Source organism: Falco naumanni, chromosome 9, assembly GCF_017639655.2.
Source record: "Falco naumanni isolate bFalNau1 chromosome 9, bFalNau1.pat, whole genome shotgun sequence".
In the NCBI taxonomy this organism is placed as follows: Eukaryota; Metazoa; Chordata; class Aves; order Falconiformes; family Falconidae; genus Falco; species Falco naumanni.
This window is the reverse complement of record NC_054062.1, coordinates 22587111-22604489: the sequence shown is the minus strand read 5'-3', so window position 1 is coordinate 22604489 and position 17379 is coordinate 22587111. Positions and strand designations below refer to the sequence as shown.

General features: G+C 43.9%; 2 protein-coding genes across 2 annotated transcripts in view; one reads left to right on the top strand and one right to left on the bottom strand.

Annotated features, from left to right (window-relative positions):
* The window catches only part of CFAP43 (cilia and flagella associated protein 43), a 49810-nt gene extending 46731 nt beyond the window's left edge, over positions 1-3079 (bottom strand). Inside the window, 1 exon segment of the mRNA XM_040606893.1 lies at positions 2976-3079. Coding sequence (XP_040462827.1) covers positions 2976-3061 — 86 coding nt within the window. The 5' untranslated portion in view covers positions 3062-3079.
* A 2559-nt stretch (positions 3080-5638) lies between these two features.
* On the top strand, positions 5639-13667 carry GSTO1 (glutathione S-transferase omega 1). Its single transcript, XM_040605648.1, has 6 exons — positions 5639-5783; positions 5900-6008; positions 7639-7861; positions 9160-9261; positions 11386-11492; positions 13123-13667. The coding sequence occupies exons 1-6, from the start codon at positions 5750-5752 to the stop codon at positions 13274-13276; spliced, it is 729 nt and encodes a 242-aa protein (XP_040461582.1). The 5' UTR covers positions 5639-5749; the 3' UTR covers positions 13277-13667.
* The last annotated feature ends 3712 nt before the right edge of the window (positions 13668-17379 follow it).

Here is a 17379-nt window from a genome sequence, read left to right as displayed (position 1 = left end):
CATACCAATGTTGCAAAACCACAATTACTTCAAGATCTAGTGTTATGTATCATCCATTCAGTGTTATCCAAAAACATAGGGTAAATCTTATCCTGATAGAGTACAAAGGACTGTAATAAGAACATGGAGAGATGCTTGTATTTCAGTTTTCACTAGAAATAGTTAGCCACTCCACAGGCTCTGGTTTAGTACTCATATCATAGTAATAGAGTGTACCTTTATTCTGAAAGAATTACACAGGTACAATCCATACTTGGGACCCAATTGTTTGTTTAACCTTTTTACACTTTCATAGTTCATCTCATCCCCATAAAATAAAAACTACAAAGCACAGCTTGCGTTTATATGAACCTAACCAGGAGGACTGTTCTGCTTCAAAGATACTAGTACTTTAACATGGTAAAACTTTGGTATATAAACAAGGTGTGTTACACAAGGACTGAAATAAATTACTGAAGGGGAGTCAGCTTATGAACTTACAACGTATCGACAAATACATAACTGCCTGCAGATGTGTTTACCTTTCAGGAAGTGCATGGATAAACACCAGGGTCCTCTTATCAAAGGGATTTGCATTTACCACTACGTGAAGGTGTCTGTCTGAGCCACAGCGTAGCCAGGGAGTACAATGGCAGAAAAGTTTCAGCAGTGTAACAGATACCCTCCATGTACAACACTGCTGTTAGCACCTTCTCTTCTAATTTCTATTCAGAAACTTTCCATTCCTTCTCTTCTTCCAAACAAGAGCATTTGACTTGAAAAAAAAATTTTGTCCTCTGCAATTGCAAGCAGTGGTTTTTTGCTCCTTTCACAAACCTAAGTCAGTTGTAAGATCAGCTCAGCTGCTGATCCTCTACTCTTACTAGACTATATTACAGCCTCAGCACTCTCATAATTAGGAACATCTTTAAATGACTAGTCTTGAGATATTTAGGTCCAGCAATAACTTCTCATTTTTTTGAGTAGTGTCTGCTCTTGGCCTCTTTTGCTACAGACCAGAACAGGAGCACACTGACCACGTGCTCATGCAGATGAACTGAATACCATGGCAACAAAGAGGAGACATTTTAGCTGACGAATGTTTTCTGGACCTTTTATGCAAGAACTAGATGCATGGCATGCCATGGCACACAAGCAGACCTTTATGAACACGCTCACAGGAGCAGCTCTATGCTTTTCCCCAACACTAGATCTGAATCAGTGGGAATGAAGTATATTTTAACTTCTGTTTGCAAGGATAAAATGAAATCTAGAAAGCATGTATGCAGGGATAAATTAATGGGATGACAGTGAAATTTATCATCCTTATATAACCAGTAAAGGCTTAAGGGAACAAGGATTCAGGCTGTTATCTGATGTCATCTTTGAGTGGTACTATACACAGTCAGGTAATTACCCATAGCTTGCTCACATTTTCCATGCTGTGTCTGTCTCCAGCTTTGTATAAACACTGTGTCAAAATATTTCAGTCATGAACTTTGCCAGTTGGTGAAATGTAGATGGAGCAAAGTAATTAAGAGTTGCTTAGAAATTTCCTTACAAAGCATTTTTCCACTGAAAAATGCTAGTTTGTACAAAACAGATTTTATGAAGCCATGAGTTTTGTTAAAGTTCTGTTTTCTGAAGACATGCATTCCAGTTGCCCACTACAAAATATTTGTCACTTTCTTCTAAAACTAATATACATACTACTACTAATATTAATTTATAAGGCAAACTTTAAACTTTTCTATTTTATGGGAATAGGTTTTGTTTCACATTCAAAAGGGCTTACATTTTTTTTTGTTTTGTTTTGCATAATATTTTCATTTCCTAATGGTGTTTTCACAAAGAAAACCTGCATCACAGCTCTTCCGAGTAACACCAGTTTGCACAAGGGACCCCCTCTGAATAGCAACAACATGCTTCAGACTACCTTTTTTACTCCACAAGTATCAGAGTGGTTAAGGCTGAACCATATTTCTCACATTACTGGAACAAATAATTTTTTCCACTAAGAAGTGCTGCACCTATAATTATGGACCTATGTCCCATACTATCCATAAGCGTTGATAAAACTGCTGAAATACTTAGAGTGGGCAAGGAAGTCAAGACATCTGTCCCATTACACAGAAAAAAATGTCTGAACATCCTAGATTGTTGTGAAAGTCTCAATCAAGGTGGAGCAGGAAGGGCTTAACTCATTACAGCTCCTATTTGTTCAGAACCAGAAAGCAAATTGTTGGGATTATCAAGAGCTTTGGAAGAGAAGTGTTTTTCTATGTGTACTGTGGGTCATGTTTGTGGAAAATGAAAATCTCTAAGTATGACACGCAGATTAGGATGCTGAGAGAGAAAGACACGAGTGAGGATTTAGAGTATCAGGAAAGTTAAAAGCAATAGCAGAAAACTGTGACAGTGGGGTTTAAGAGGTGCATAACAGCCACGGAAATCCTAGAGATTGAAGTAGCCTGGGTAAAACAGAAGAAAAACATGGACACAAACAGAACTGAACTGCCCGGGTTCATGAGACCAGGTACTGAAAGAAAAGCATGCTCCAAGAGTTCATCAGAACCGCACGATGCCAGAACCACTACACAGGAAGAGGCAACAACTCGTACCACACAACTCACCAAGCTCCAGCTTGAAACTAGTCAGGGTTGCTTACTCCCTGTTTCTGAGCCTCCTTATACTAAGGGCAGAGAACCTAAGTTTCATTTAAATCCACCAATGGCTCTGTCCCCCCTATATGCTGCAGTCCAAGAGCTTCTTTCTTTCTTACCCCCGCAACTACCTGCCGCCCTGACGCGGAGCCACAGCACAGCGGCCCCCCTTCCCCTCCCTGTCAGGCCGGCCCTGCTCTCTGACAGCTGCCTACAGCTGACCATGGCGAACGGAGCGAGGCCCCCAGAGTACCGGGGGCAGCCCAGCTAGGCTGAAGGTCAGAGGTGTATGTAGAGGCCCAAAGGGCGCGGGCTGTCCTGGCCGGCCCCCACCTCACTTCCAGCGCTGCCTCCTCGGCTGAGGAGCAGCATCGGTCGCTCGGGGCCTCGGCGCAAGGCTCCTCATCAGCCGCCTCCATCGCCTCACGCCGCCGGCCTGTTTGTAACCGTCTCCTAGGAACAACTCCGACCGTTAACTGACACAACGCCTCCCGCCAGGCTTAAAGCAGACAGCTGATTGGCCGGCCCCCGTGCGCCAACCAACCAACGAGCACGGGAAGGTATTTAAAGCGCCAGCAGCCACAGGAAGGGGCAGTAGGGTGTTTGTTTGGGGGTGGAATGGGTCACTCTCATTTGTTGAGTTGCGCAGTCGGTAGCATACCCAACTGTCTCACATAGGCAGCGACCCACGTTTAATGCGGTAATTCTGCCTGTAAGTTACAGACATCTGTGACATCTGTAATCTTTAACATGGATAATCATTATTGCTGTGCCTAGAAAGCAGTGGTTTTATCAGATACAGGGGCCAGCCTTGGGGAAGTAGTCATGGGTTCTGTTCCTCAGCTACCCCACGGGTCCTTGCTGTGGCCACGCATGCGCTGCTCTGGTTCCAGTGGTGTTTAGCCTTTTGTTTGGTGAGGCAATTACACCTGTTTTCCCCTCACTTCCCGTGGTTTTCCTTGCATGAGGTACTGCAGTTGTTCTTGCAGTGCATAAGGTGGTGCTCCTGAAGCTTCAAGGAGAGCTGAGAAGCTGACCCCTGGAAAGAAGGGACAGTAGGAACCTCCAAGTATTTTAAAAGCAGAATTAGTAATAACACTTCCTTTTCCCTGTCCCAAAGGGAGAAATGTTACTTAGTGTTTTGCTTGCATTGGCTCATTATTACTTATCTATGTGGTGACGGTGTACAGTGTTGTGACACTACTGTGCACTCAGTGCTATACAGCATGATGGAGGGTGGCACTCCTGTCCAGAGGCAGCAGGACAAACCCTGTACCTTATCTCTTGTCTCTGCAGGTGTTCTGTATGCCGTGCAAAACTAAGATGGGGTGAGGAAATAGGCTTATTTTTCCGTGGTGCCTTTGAGGAGCTACTGCAGCAGGCAGATCTTGTGATGCTGCTTTGGGCTCCTGCGTGCCTGTCTCTAGGCTGTGAGTTAGCAGGTTGCCTGTGTTGTTGTTAATTGCTGAAAGAAACTTCAAATGAATTTTCTTTTTTTCATGACCCAAAATGTTGCTGAATCTTTCCTAAGGGCAGGCACTCAGAGGAATGAGAAATAAGTCCTCTAGTCCTCTAACATTTTTTTTTTTGATAGGAGGAGAAATTTATTTTGTTGGCAAAGGACATCTTATGTATAGCTTCTGTTTGCCCAGGGGCATGGCAGGCTTCTGCAGTCAATTACCACTCCCTTTCACTGCTTGAGCTGCTTATTAATTACATAATCAAACAGCAATGACTTAACAAAAAATCATGTTATTCTTCCATTCAAATGGATAATGGTGTTAGGTTCATGGTCACTTGACTAGCAGCCTTCTCAGTGTTTGCCTGCAGGAGAGATCACCACAGAAAACACTGGTGTCTGTGACATAATGCCTGAGGCCCAACTCCAGTGACAAAACCAAACCAAAAGTCAGCAACAGGCAAAATTTCCTCACTGGGCAAGCACAGATCCAGTGATGAGACTGGAGATGCTCCAGTTCTTCTAATTAGCCTTGGGGGTTTGGCAGAGAGGTGTCCTTTGCTAGGAAGGCCAGGAGTTTCCTTCCCTTCGGCTGCCCCAGCCCTCTGATGCCTACAAATGTACTGTTTCCTAATAACATACAGCTTTGGCCTGGAGGCTGCGTGGAAGTATGTGGAGGCCCATGAAGGGAAGCATTTTAATTCTGGGACCATAGATCAACTTGGACATAGTGAAATAAATGCATTAAAAGGAAAGCACCTCAATTTCCGCTATTATAGTCTGGGAAAAGCTGGTACAAGGAAGGCCCTGGTGTCCTTATCTCTGCTGAAGAGGGAGCAAAAGGGATGGAGAGAACTTCAGTCTGTGCTTCAGCTTTTTTCCTCTATGCACATACTGATGCTCACAGAGGTCATGTTTGCAGAAGCAAGCATGAATCCCTCCATGGCTGCAAGGTAGTAATTAAATTAAATCTAACTTTTGGTGTGCCCCCTTGCCCGTTAGGTTATCTGTTGCCTCCTTTTGGGTTTTCATTGTGAAACAGTATAGCTGTAGGAAAGAGAAACTCTCCCTGTTACCCTCAGGGTAGGACTGATTGGATTTTGAAGGGCAACAGGTGATGCAGTGCTGCTGGAGCCGGAGAAGACCCTGTCCAGGTGGGAAGGGAAGCAGAGGCAGGCCTGGTGCCTCACCAGCTGCTGGAGGCACCACTTGGAAAAAAAAAAAACAAAACAGGCATATGGGGTGTTTTGCCATAGGTTTCCCATTTAAATGGGAGTGCCAGCTGGGGTGGGTTATGCTGAGGTTATAAAGGAGAGTATTCAGAGCAGCATAACAGTCCCAGCGAGCAGGCCAGCATGTCCGCCGGGGAGGGTGGGCAGCTCAGAGAGGGACCACCGGCGTGTACCATGCTCCTTCCCGGGCAACCCGAGCTTTCCCTCCCCGCCCTGAGGGCCACCCACCGGCGGCAGTGCCACCGGGGGGGGGCGGGCATGGCTCCGCACAGCCCCGCCACAGCGCCGCCGGCCCGCGCTCCCCGGCCCGCGCTGCGCTGAGGGGCGGAGGGTCCCGCCCTGTGGGCGGTGCCGGCGGGGGTGCGGCGGGGCACGGCGCGGCACATCGCCGTAGCGTATCGCCGTAGCGTATCGCCATGGCGGGCGAGCACTCTCGCAGCCTGGGCAAGGGTAAGCCCCGCCGGGCAGGCAGCTGCATCGCCTCAGCGGGGGCGGGCGGCCTGCGCAGGGGGCGCGGGGCTGTGCGCCAGGCGAGTAAGGGCTGTAACGGTCTCCTCTCCCCTCAGGTAGCGCGGCCCCGGGGCCGGTGCCCGAGGGGGTGATCCGGCTCTACAGCATGCGGTTCTGCCCCTTCGCCCAGAGGGCGCGTCTCGTCCTCCGCGCCAAGGGCATCAGGTGAGGCCTCCCGGCGGGCCGGCGCGGCGCCCGCTGCTCCCCTCAGGGCCTGGGGGCTCCACGGGACCGGGGGGGCGGCTCAAGCCTCCCTTCTTCCTTGGGCCTCCAAAATGGTTTTTAACGAAACATCCCTGAAAGAGCTGGCAGAAAAGAGGTGTCTGTGTTGAGTTTGCTGTAAAGCTCGATCTTGTTCAGACTTTATTTTTGGAGAGGGGCCTTGCTGAAGTGGGAAGTAGGCAGGCTGTGTATGAAATAACATTATGTAAAGGCCCAATGTAAATCTGTAGGGAAAAACTCCAAGCTGATGGGTTTTTTTTCTCACCTGACATCCGGAATGTTTACAATAATGGCATTTGGCTTTGCCCTGGGTAAATGTGACTGGTGTTTTAATGGATGTTGTTGTTAGTTTTGATGTAAGATGCAGTGAAAATCCTGGGAGATTTGAATATGCAATGTTTCTGTTATACTGTTGCATACTAGCACACAACAGTGAGCGAGCAGCACCTTAAAAAGAGTAACATACTGTGTATATATATAACATGTATAATATTATACAATGTGATGTTTTCTCATTCTTGTGCTGTAGCAAGTTAATGGCATTAAGTACTTATGTCTGTTTCTTTTTCAAGATAGCCATATCATTTCAGTGTTTTTCGATGGGTACTAATGCTTCTTTCAGTTTACAGCTTTAGAGTAACAGGTTTTTCCACCTTTTTCTGGTTCCCACCCAGTCCCAGGCCTGCCAACAGTTTGTTTACCAGCACAGGGCTGTGAGTTCATGTTAGCGCAGTGAATGCTTACCACTCAGTTCTGCTGACAGCAAGATGAGTGTTGTTTTGTTTCTTCTTGGGTCTTCTTTCAAAGGAGTAGGTGCATGGAAACTAGCTCAGTTTAATTCTGTCTTTATTTAGTGTCTTTGAACTGATTGTTGGAGCTGGGACATTTGTTTTAGCATAGTGATTTTGGAGGGGTTTTATGGCTATCTAAATGTGGCAGTCACTTTCTGGTAACTTTTAGTTGTTTTGAAGGTTCAGCTGTATTTAGGAGACCTTTGGGCTTACTAGGAATTTTCTGGGGTCATGCATATAACGCAGCATGTAACTTATGGTTTGTTAATTTAACGTAGGCATATGTCCCATGTATTTTTTTTATCAACTCTATTTGCCTTTCCCTAAACACTTGTTCTGTGTGAGGTGGGGGAGATAGGTAGGTAGGATGCTCTCCTGATTTGCTCTGTGGTGTAATGTCAGGTTAAAGTTTAGCTGCATTTCTTAATTAGAGGGTAGCTTATTTGCAGTCAAATGTTTCTTTCTTAGAAGAATGTGCATGTGATAAGTGCTGCATTCTGAGCTTTACCTTTGTTTTCAGCATGATTATAAAGGCTGCCTCTCTTGTGCTTGCAGACTGTCCATACGTCTTTTATTAGTTTAACAAATGTAACTCTGCCGATTTTCTCCAGAAAACAGAAGTGCCCCGGGCAGTAATTCTACCTCTCAAATGGCTGGTCCTGCAAAGGACTTCAGTGAAGACAAGGGGGAGCAGGGGAGCAAGGATTCAGCCTCTCAAGTATTGTAGCTATTGAGGTGTAATGACTGAGCCTTTTTAGGTCTTGTTTCTTTTCCTTTTTTAGCTATGAAGTAATCAACATCAATCTGAAGAACAAACCTGACTGGTTCTTTGAGAAGAATCCCTTTGGGCTGGTTCCTGTTCTGGAGACCAGCAAGGGCCAGCTGATTTATGAGTCGCCAATCACTTGCGAATATTTGGATGAAGCATTTCCAGGGAAGAAGCTGATGCCTTCGGACCCGTATGAGCGAGCCTTTCAGAAGATGCTCTTGGAACATTTCTCAAAGGTACTGCATGATCATCGTGGGATTCAGTTTCTTACCTTACCATAGCATCAAGAACTGCAGCTCTGTTGCCAACGCTGCTTTTATGCTTTAAGGCAGGTCTTATGTCTGGGAAAAGCATTCAGATAACTGGAGGGGTTATTTGCGGTCTCTTGTTGTGAGCACCTGCAAACCATGGTGTGTCTGATTTGCTCCCTGCGTTTATGTGTGGGGATGGATGCAGGAGAACAGCCAAACTAGTGAAAGTATGTGACTGAGGCAGGATTTTGAGCATCTTACAATAGGGCAAAGGTTAGTAGACCAAACCAGCTGACTGCTTGAGACCTAGGTAGTGACAACTGCTGTATTTTAATCCAAGTCTTTCTGTAGGAAGTGCATTGTGAATGTGGAATGTGAAGAGTGCCTGAGAGAGCCTACAACCATGGGTGAGAGATGTCAGGTGGCTGTAGACATGGGATGTATATAAGAAGACTGGTTTTGGCCTTCCGGAGGGGTTGGAGGTGGGCAGCTGTGGCTGACCGGAAGTAACCTCTGTACAAGCATGTGCTTTGAAGGGTATAGGAAGTGAAAGAAGTCAGCTTAGATATAAGGAAGCAATGGAAGATGCAAAGACATGTGGACAAAGAAAGGGGGTAGAAAGGAGTATATATTTACAATAGGTCTTTCTGAATAAGCATGATGAGAAGAGGGTTACAGGGAAGCACGTTGAAAGAACCCAAACATGCACTGAATGTTGGTTGTATGAATGACATCTTAGAAAAATGTTTGTCTGTGAACATGTGTTAAGTTTGGCCATTGCACAACTTTCTGGTGCTGTATGATAATTTCTCTGGCAGTTACCAAATCAGAAAATGCACAGGTTTGTAGAAGCCTGCATATCCTGGGCTGCCTGTCTCTTTCTTAAAAAAGTACCTTAGGTGTTGATAGTTAAAGTGCATTTGGGTTTCAGAAATGTGTAACTGGGAAAAGAGTACCACTCTGCGCCTTGCTACCTTTTTTTGCTACTTTTTTGGTAAGCATGTACAAATGGGAAACATGTTTTTCTTTTCATTGTTCTCTTTACTACAAGACTAAAATCCATTAGTATTTGCATTCATTCTTCCTTTAAGCCTTTTCTTACCTTTTCTGAAGTATAAAAGGTTTTCATTAATAGACTTTCTTTAACTCTATAAAGTTAAAGCTTTTTAAGATTTAACTTGCATCTGATGTCTTAACATCTAACTTAACATTTTAAGCTCTGACTGAATTGCTTGTATTACTGTAATAGGAACATTAACAACTTTATACTTCCATTTGAATAGATAACGCCCATAGTTTTCAAGTATTTTGTGGCAGTCAAAGATGGTCAGGATGCCACGGCACTGAAAGCAGAGATTGCTGAAAAGTTTGGCAAACTTGAAGAGGTAAGAGTATTTCATGATAATGAGCAGGTTGCCTGTCTTTGTATGATCCCTGTTTTCTTTCGTGCTTTGTCCTTTGGACTGCATCTTTTCTCATTACAGCAATGAACAATCTTTCAATTTACACCCCCCAGCCTAGGATACACAACAGCACCATTAGCATAAATTCCAAGTAGCTAAACTAAACTTCATCTGTGATGAAGGCTGTGTGTACTTGTGAAGTTCTTTTTAATTCTAGCTGACTGTTGTTTTAGATATTCTGCTTTAAATGTAAGGAGACCTTGCAGCATGTTCTAAGAGCAAGAGCTGAGGAGTTGGAGCTGCTGTAGAGCATCTGTGCTGTAGCTCTGCTGAAATGAGTGCAGATACCCTGGTGATGATATAAAATCTTTTTCCTTCCAGGGCTTGTTTTTGTTGGGGTAGGGGGAAGCAGAATGTAATCTGTCACTTGCAAAAATGCAGCCCTGGGCCATGTTCTGCTGCTGGTGGTGTAATGCAACTTTAGCAGAGCTCCAGAAAGTGTCGGGTGGCTTTGATGCCATACTAGTAACAATCTGTGTCAGCAGTTGTTCTCAGCTAGTCTGAACAGCTGTTGGACTTGCCTTTATCATGAACCCATTTCTTCTGTGTCTTTAGTAGCCATGACTAATGCTTGTCTGTCTTGATCAAGAAGCATTCCTCCAGAGTGTTTCTTTTCTGGTGCAAAGCTACCAGTAGCTTTTTAGTACTTTTCCTAGTTCTCCCAACAGCCCTGTGCATTCTGCCTTCTCAACCCCTCGAGTTGCCAAAGTAAAATTGTTTTCAGGGTAGTCTTGTCTGTCTGATCAGGCTGATGCTAGAGTAGTGCAGATGACAAATGAGTTGTTGGGGGAAGCTATGTGTGTTTCACATCAGTGAAATACAGATCTAACAGACATTAAGGAAGAATTAACCTTCTTCCTGCTTTATTAATGCTGTGAAGTACTTGCTGCTCCTTCAGTGTCAGTGTCTATTTTGCTATACCCTGAAGGATTTTGCAGCGTCAGCTGAAGGTCAGCTGAGGATGGGAGGAAGGAACAGAGCCGTTCAAACTTCACTCAGCCTACTGCAAGAGATACTCAAGAAGGGAGGTGTTTTCAAACGCGTTTGTTTAGTTTGCTGCTACACGGCAGAGGGAGCTGTGTTCCCATCTCTGCAACTGTGCAACTGCTGGGTTACATTCTGCCAGAGGCCTGGGAATTCAAACAGCTTGATGCTTCCTGGAGGACTGCTTTAAAATTTCTACTAGATCGTGGGGATTAGGGGACAGGGTGTAAATGCCATAGGAGTATAGTGTTGTGTGTCCAAAAAGACAGATTTGTAAGGTCTCTCAACTTCTACCTCTAAAATGCCAAAGTGCCTGAAAACAGAGGAGCTAGTTTTATGACAGAAGAGACCAGGCTCTGGAGGATCCTTGAAGGATGTTAAATTTGAATGACCATGGCACTTGAAATGTATCAGAAACATAAATGTGACAGGAGAACTTGCTGCATTCTTTGTGGCCCTGCTTTCTATGCTGAGCTGTGGGGAACTCATTTTGGTGTATGTGTGTGTTATTCTCGCTTTCTGTTCCCTGTGCTCCTGCAATCAAAGCCAGCTCTAGCTGTAACGTTAGAAATGCTTTCCTGATACCACTTGGCCTCAAGTGCTATGGGAAAAGTCCCTGCTAAAATGGAGTTCTAATTTACCTGGATGTTAAATTTAGCTAGATTTATTGCTCAAGAAATGCATGTGTATTGTTATGTTTGATTAGTCTGTACTGTTAATGCTTTTTGACAGGTAAGAAATCATGAACTGACAGATTGTGAGAGCTAAATTCCTTTTTGTTTGTGCAAAGACTGCAGCCTCGCTAGTGATTAATATTTTTTGACAGTTTTTGAACCTCTGGAGAAGAGCTGAACTGACAGTGTATGAAATAGTTAAGGTTGATACTGCAGCTGGTTTACTGACTAGCTCTGACTCCCCAGATATTGCATGCACAGGAGAAATGTGCTGTATCTCCATTATTTGCTGTCTGATCCCTTCAGTATGCCTGCATTCCATTACAGCTTTTTGTTAGTGTTCTGTTGTGGTAATTTTCCTTCTGAGGGCAATTATCATCTCTCACAGATTCTGTCCAAACGCAACACTGTGTTTTACGGTGGGGACTCAATCTCCATGCTTGACTACATGATCTGGCCATGGTTTGAACGTCTGGAACCATTCCAGCTGAAGGAGTGAGTACCTTGCCTAGCTTCTAGTGTGTACTGAAGTGCCTCAACATAAATATTCTTTGCATACACTTTGCAGCAGTGGGCCACTCTTGGGAGCTGCTGAAGAAAGTTTGAGAAGATGCTTCCCCCAAACTGTTACACAATACAAAGAGATGAGTTGTTCAGGGATCTTCTGTAAACAAACTTTCTTTCACCAGGCCTGTTCTCCTGTGAAATAGTTTTGACAGATCTGGAAGAAGTGGTCAAAGTACAGGACTTCCCATTCCTATCATAAATGAAAATGATCTTTGTTTGAAGGGGATGGAGTTGTGGAGGCCTAGATTCAAAGTTCTTGGTCCAAAACTTAAGAGTTGAAATGCAGTCTTCTGCTTCTTTTTGGAAATCCTAGTTGACAAAGGAGAGTGATGTTGTTTTGAAATGGGTGAACTGTTACCCTATCTTGCTGTAGCTAATAGATTTGTCCCTCTTGTAATAGCATTTTTTTAATATATAAACAAATTTATTGGTCTGTTATATCCTTAAACAGATCCAGTTACCATGGTATTGCATTAATATGTAGGGAAATGGTATCAAAGGAGAACTATTTTATAGCTGGCTTAGAACTGGACTAAAGAGTCAGCTTGTATGAGGAAGTGGGTAATAAAAGCATAAGATGAGTATAGAACAGTTAGTATGACCCTGGTGCCTGAACCATTCTTGAAGAACAAGAAAGACACATGGAATTTTTACCATTGAAACTCTGGGATGCTGTAAAATGAGAACAATACTGATGGATGGCTGACCTACTTTGTCTCCTGGAAGGGGAAATATTACAAGCAATACAGGAGCATAAGTCCAGAGTCATTAAGGTATCTGAATGACTGAGGATCTGAGCCATTGTATGTTAAGATGCTTTCTGGGTAAGGGTTTGGAGTTACCTGGCAAGCTATGCATCACCTTGGGAGTTGGAAACTGTAATGCAAAGTACTTTGGTCAGTCTGCTAGAAGAGAATGAAAATAACAATTTAAACTTTTAAACTTTGTTTGCCACACAGTGGTCTTGGTGTGGTTTTTTTTTTCAAGTGTGTCTGTGTGGGTTTGTGGATTTAGTCTGTTAGTCAAATCCTCAGTTTCCTCAATAGGCTGTGTGCATTTTCAGCTGCTGGGTTGCAGGGTAGTGACAAACAGCACAGCTTGTCTTGGTATGCAAGAGAGAGAAGTTGGTGGGTTGTGCAGAACTCAACCGCTGCACACAGCATTTGCTTCAAGAATCGCCATTAACAAGCCATTCCGGAGGGAAGCAGTGGTGCACAAGCCTCTGCCTCAACTCAGAGCAGATGATAATTACGAGCCGTGTCTTGCAGCTGGGGTAATGTAAGTAAAAACATGCTGGTATCTGGCACAGTAAGTGCTTGTTTGTGCTTTTACTCAGCTTTGCAGTGCACAAGCTCTGTAAGAACTCTTTCACTTTGCAAATGGTAGTCTGTCTTCTGTGATCTGATACGTATTTCCATCACGTGCTCTGAGCTGAGCATTATTCTGGGAGGGAGAAAGCAAAACAAGCAGTAAAATAGAACCACACAAGTGGGTTTGTTTCCTTGATGCCCTCCACATTTCCCATTTGCATTACTCAGTCTCTTTCCTTTTCCCGTAGCTCTTTGAGTCACACTCCCAAGCTCCAACGCTGGATGGAGGCCATGAAGGAGGACCCTGCTGTCAAGGCTACAATGACTGACCCACAGATATTCAGGGATTACCTCGAGCTCTATCTGAAGAACAGCCCTGAGGCATGTGATTATGGGCTCTGAGGTGCCAGTAGGCACATGCTTGCTGAAGTGCCAGTGCTTCTTTTCAGTGTGAGCTGTGGGGATCTAGTGTAATTTGGTATGGGTTCTTCTGTGTTTGCGTTTCATAACGGGGAATAAATCTGTGCTGGAAAGGCTAAGAAGCTGCCTGTGAACTCCATTCCTTCCTGTCAGGAGCAAGATGTGCTGGCTTCAGGCAGGAGATAGAAAGTCATTGTTGGCCATGTATATTGCATGAAGGAAAAATGTTGGCTTTACTCAGAGGTGATGGTCTGTTATCTCTGGCCTTTTTGCAGGTATTGTGCTGGGCACTTCCTGAGCTAACTCTGTTACTTGGTTTAAAAATTGTGATACTGGTGTCCTGAAAATAAATAAAAAGCAGACACTGTTGTCTTTAAATGTAGTTTTTCCTTTGTCTTTCCAGGCAGCTGTTAGTTGCTGGACTGGTTGTGCAGAGAGGAGTGAGGCATTGTGAAGGCTAAAACAGATAGTGTGGTCTCTGAAATTAAGATGTGGTAACCTAGTCTAAACTGTCCTCCTCTTTAAACAGTGCTATTGCTAAACCACTGAACTTGCAACCTACCCCCTTATCCCTGCTGAAGTCATGTTTGTAGGGACCATCTAGTAATAACGTCCAGTTTGAGCTAGATATGCTAAGGGGGAGTGTGTGGTTATAATCCTTCTCTGCCCTTCTGAAATAGGGTTGTGTTTATTCTAGGTCCTAAGATGGATTAGGGAGTAAACCCAGCAGAAGCACATCTATTTTCTGTTCTGCTCCAGAACTCAAAGCATTGGTATACATGTCAAGTTGTAGGTGAAATCGGAGAACTGAAGTAGGAGGAGTTCAGTCAGAGCATTATGTACTGGTGGTGTCTTGCTGCTGGTGAAGGAATGAAAATGTTCTGTTCCAGCAGGTAAATGGCAGGATCAGAGCATTGCAGTTGGACATCTTTTGAAGCTATCCTTATGCTAATATAGCAGAGTAGGGACAAGATTATTTGAATTAAAAGTAGACACAGGAGACTTCTTCCTCTCTTTTTTTTTTTTCTTTTTGTTCTCTCCGCATAGAGGATCTAAAGAATTATGCCCCATTCTGATGTTGCTTAGCTGTATATTTCTTTCTCTCCCAGACCACTAACAACACAAACCAGCCATAATTCCAGGGAATAAGCATGCAGAAAGAAATAAGGCAAAGCAGCATGTTCAGGGACAGGACTGTGGTTCCTGTGGTGCTGAGGCAGTTTTCATGAGATGCACAAGACTGTTCTTATCTGTCTCCCACTGCAGTGAGGTAAGGTAGTATAGAAGAAGGTGGTGGTTCATGGTTTTCCTGGTAATTGAGGCACCGAGTGTTTTGGAGCTGTTCTGGAGGAAAACCGGACTAATACTACTACTTTTAACATGTTCTACCCCAGCATGCTAACCCTGAGGAGGTGCAGGCTTGTGTAACGTCAAGTAGGAAAGCAGGTATGAAAGACGGATTTGACGAGGAAAAAGAATTAGCAGGAGCTTGGTCTGTCAGCTTGTGGCTATTAGAAGGGATTGTTTATGCTCTTACTAGTTTTAATTCAAACTATGCAGCTTTTGCCCTCCTGTTTATCTTTGTGGCTTTTAAACACATCTGGCACTACTTAAAGAAATACTAATTACTTTGCTGTTCCTTCCAGAATGCTGATGTTCTTTAAAAATCTTTCCAATCCCAATGTGATGCTTATACATGTTTCATAGAGAACCCAGAGGAAGCATAAAGCTGTGAGGTGTGTTGTCAGAATGTGCATCTAGGCTGTTTCATTAGTCGAAACCAGGGTTTGAGCTTTATGAAACTACTGTCCCTGAAATGGTGTTGCTGGGATCTCAGTGGCAAACTTCCAAGGATTAACTGCAGAACATTTTGGTTTTATTAGCTGCTCTGCTTTCTGTAGGGCTTGTTAAAGCTGTTAGTATAGTTGGCTTCTACAAACATGCTGGGAATATGTCGCAGTTTGCATCAGGTATTATTGGACACTATTGGAAGATGTGACATTAGGGAGATCCAATAATGTGTTAAGAGCAGAGGCTGGCATCCAAAACCCGAACTGGTTAGGGCCAGGCCGTGGTAACCCAGAGACTGAACAGAAAGATGTGCTCTCCCTATCTTTAGTGGCTGTACTACTATAAACATGCTACTTCAGCAAAAAAGTAAAATGCAGTATTCTGCCTTATAATTTACTATTAAATATCAGTGTTCTAAATCGCAAGGCAGACAGCTGGGGTCCTGAACTCATTACAGCACACCAAGAAATGCAAGCCTCAGGCCAAGTGTTTTTAATGTGGCAGTGAATATGCAACACTTTGGCCCAGCCTTCAAAGGAAAGGAAAAGTTAGGTGGAATTGAGTGGCTTTCTCCTTTCAGGAGGGATGCCTGTGAAGGATACATCCTATTAAGGAGGCCAAGCAAAGAAAACTACTATCTTCAGTTTTGGTCAACAGAGGAAAAAATGTAAGTCAATAATAAAAAAGATCAAGCAGATAAAAAGTTAACCCTTTGGTCAGAGCTCTCCTTAAAACCTGTGGATCAGATTGTACAGCATGTACTGTATTTACTTACCTTCTACTCCATATTTTGCCCTTGAAAGTTGTTGGTGGTGCTAATTGCTTTTACAAACAATGTTGATTATTTTTTTTGTGCCCTGTCATTGTACCATGAAATATAACTGCTCTCAGCATAGGTTAAAAAAGAAAAAAAGTGTTAAGCAAAAAAGGACAGAGTATGTCTTGTAAAAATAGTGAGTTTAGGAACATGATGGGTAGATACTTCAGATTAGGAAGGCATTGTGCCTCCTTCTGCCCTGCATTTGTAGCATGGCCCTATACTTTTACTGATGTCTTGAGGTGGTTGTTACGTGCCATAATGCAAGATGTGGTCCAGCCTCTTGTTCTTCATAGTCATTACAGGACCCCTTATATTGAAACTTAAGAGCAAGGTAGAAGGGAGACAAGATGGAAGGAGGGATGGGGATCCCAGGCTATCATATCTGGGGAGGTTTAATGAGTTTTGGATAAGTTGAGTGGGAACTTGGGTGAATGGGACTGTGGCTATGATAGAAGGTTCTTGCTTTAGAAATTGAGGGAAGTGTTCAGGGATGTGTTAGAAGGGTCTGTGGTTCTTGTGGTGGAAATAGTAGTAACTGGAGATACTGGTTTGAAAAAGTCTCAAATGTCACATACTAGGGACACCTGAAACACTTGTGTGAGCTCCATACAGATGCCTGTGGCTTTGTTGCTTTTTCTAATCAATTAAAAAGGAACAGGAAATCTTGGCTTCTTGCTGTGTTTCAATTAGTCTCAGCTTCTTGCCATACTTCATTTAACAGCCGTCTGTCCTGCTCGTCAGAGGTGCCTGGCTGTGTGTGACTGCGTGTGCTAGGCACGTGTTGTTGGCACAGTGTTACATCTCCTGGCCCCAGTCTCCCCACTTTTTTCAGTGTCCTGGTATCTATAATGTTCCCTTGCGTTATCAAGGTTTTAAGAACTGGATGTTTCTTGTTCTCCCTCCTTTCTCTGCTAGTAGCCCAATTATTTCACCACTGTTCCTTGGACACTGATTTCACTTGGGAATTGTTGATAAAAAATATAGCCTCTCTATGGTCATGAGTTTGAATGCAATTTTACTAAATAGTCCCCAATTTCTATAAAACGGAAGCAGTCTTTTCCACTGTTGGTCCAAAGCCAGCAGGGATGGCAGTTGCTGATGTATCAGAGCAAATTAGTAATGCCATGTGATGTTATGGTTTTTCCCTCCTAAAATTTGTTAAAACAGGACTTTTAAAACTTATCTGTGAGATGCAGCTGTGTCTAAGGTGGAGGGTGACAGCTGTTCAGCAGTGTGCAGTCACAGCGTATCTGAGTCCGTGAGGTAGGTAGAATGCAGCTCCTGTTAATGGACCAATGTACCAAGCTTGTTTCGTGCCTTTCACAGCCATCTGATGCACGGGAGGCACTCTATGAGAACTAGAGCATGTGCTGCAGGTTTGCATCTTGGAACCACCGCTCTTGGCAAACCTGATGGAAAAAGCCATCTCTCCAGGGGAAATGGAGCTAAGAAAAAGGGCACTGAACAGCCACAA

What these genes read in the sequence shown, in the direction of transcription:
- GSTO1 (XM_040605648.1), top strand. Translation starts at nt 5,750, where the DNA reads ATGGCGGGCGAGCACTCTCGCAGCCTGGGCAAGG. An exon ending in TCTTGGAACATTTCTCAAAG is followed by an intron (nt 7,862 to 9,159) that starts GTACTGCATGAT and finishes CCATTTGAATAG; the next exon opens with ATAACGCCCATAGTTTTCAA. An exon ending in AGTTTGGCAAACTTGAAGAG is followed by an intron (nt 9,262 to 11,385) that starts GTAAGAGTATTT and finishes CATCTCTCACAG; the next exon opens with ATTCTGTCCAAACGCAACAC.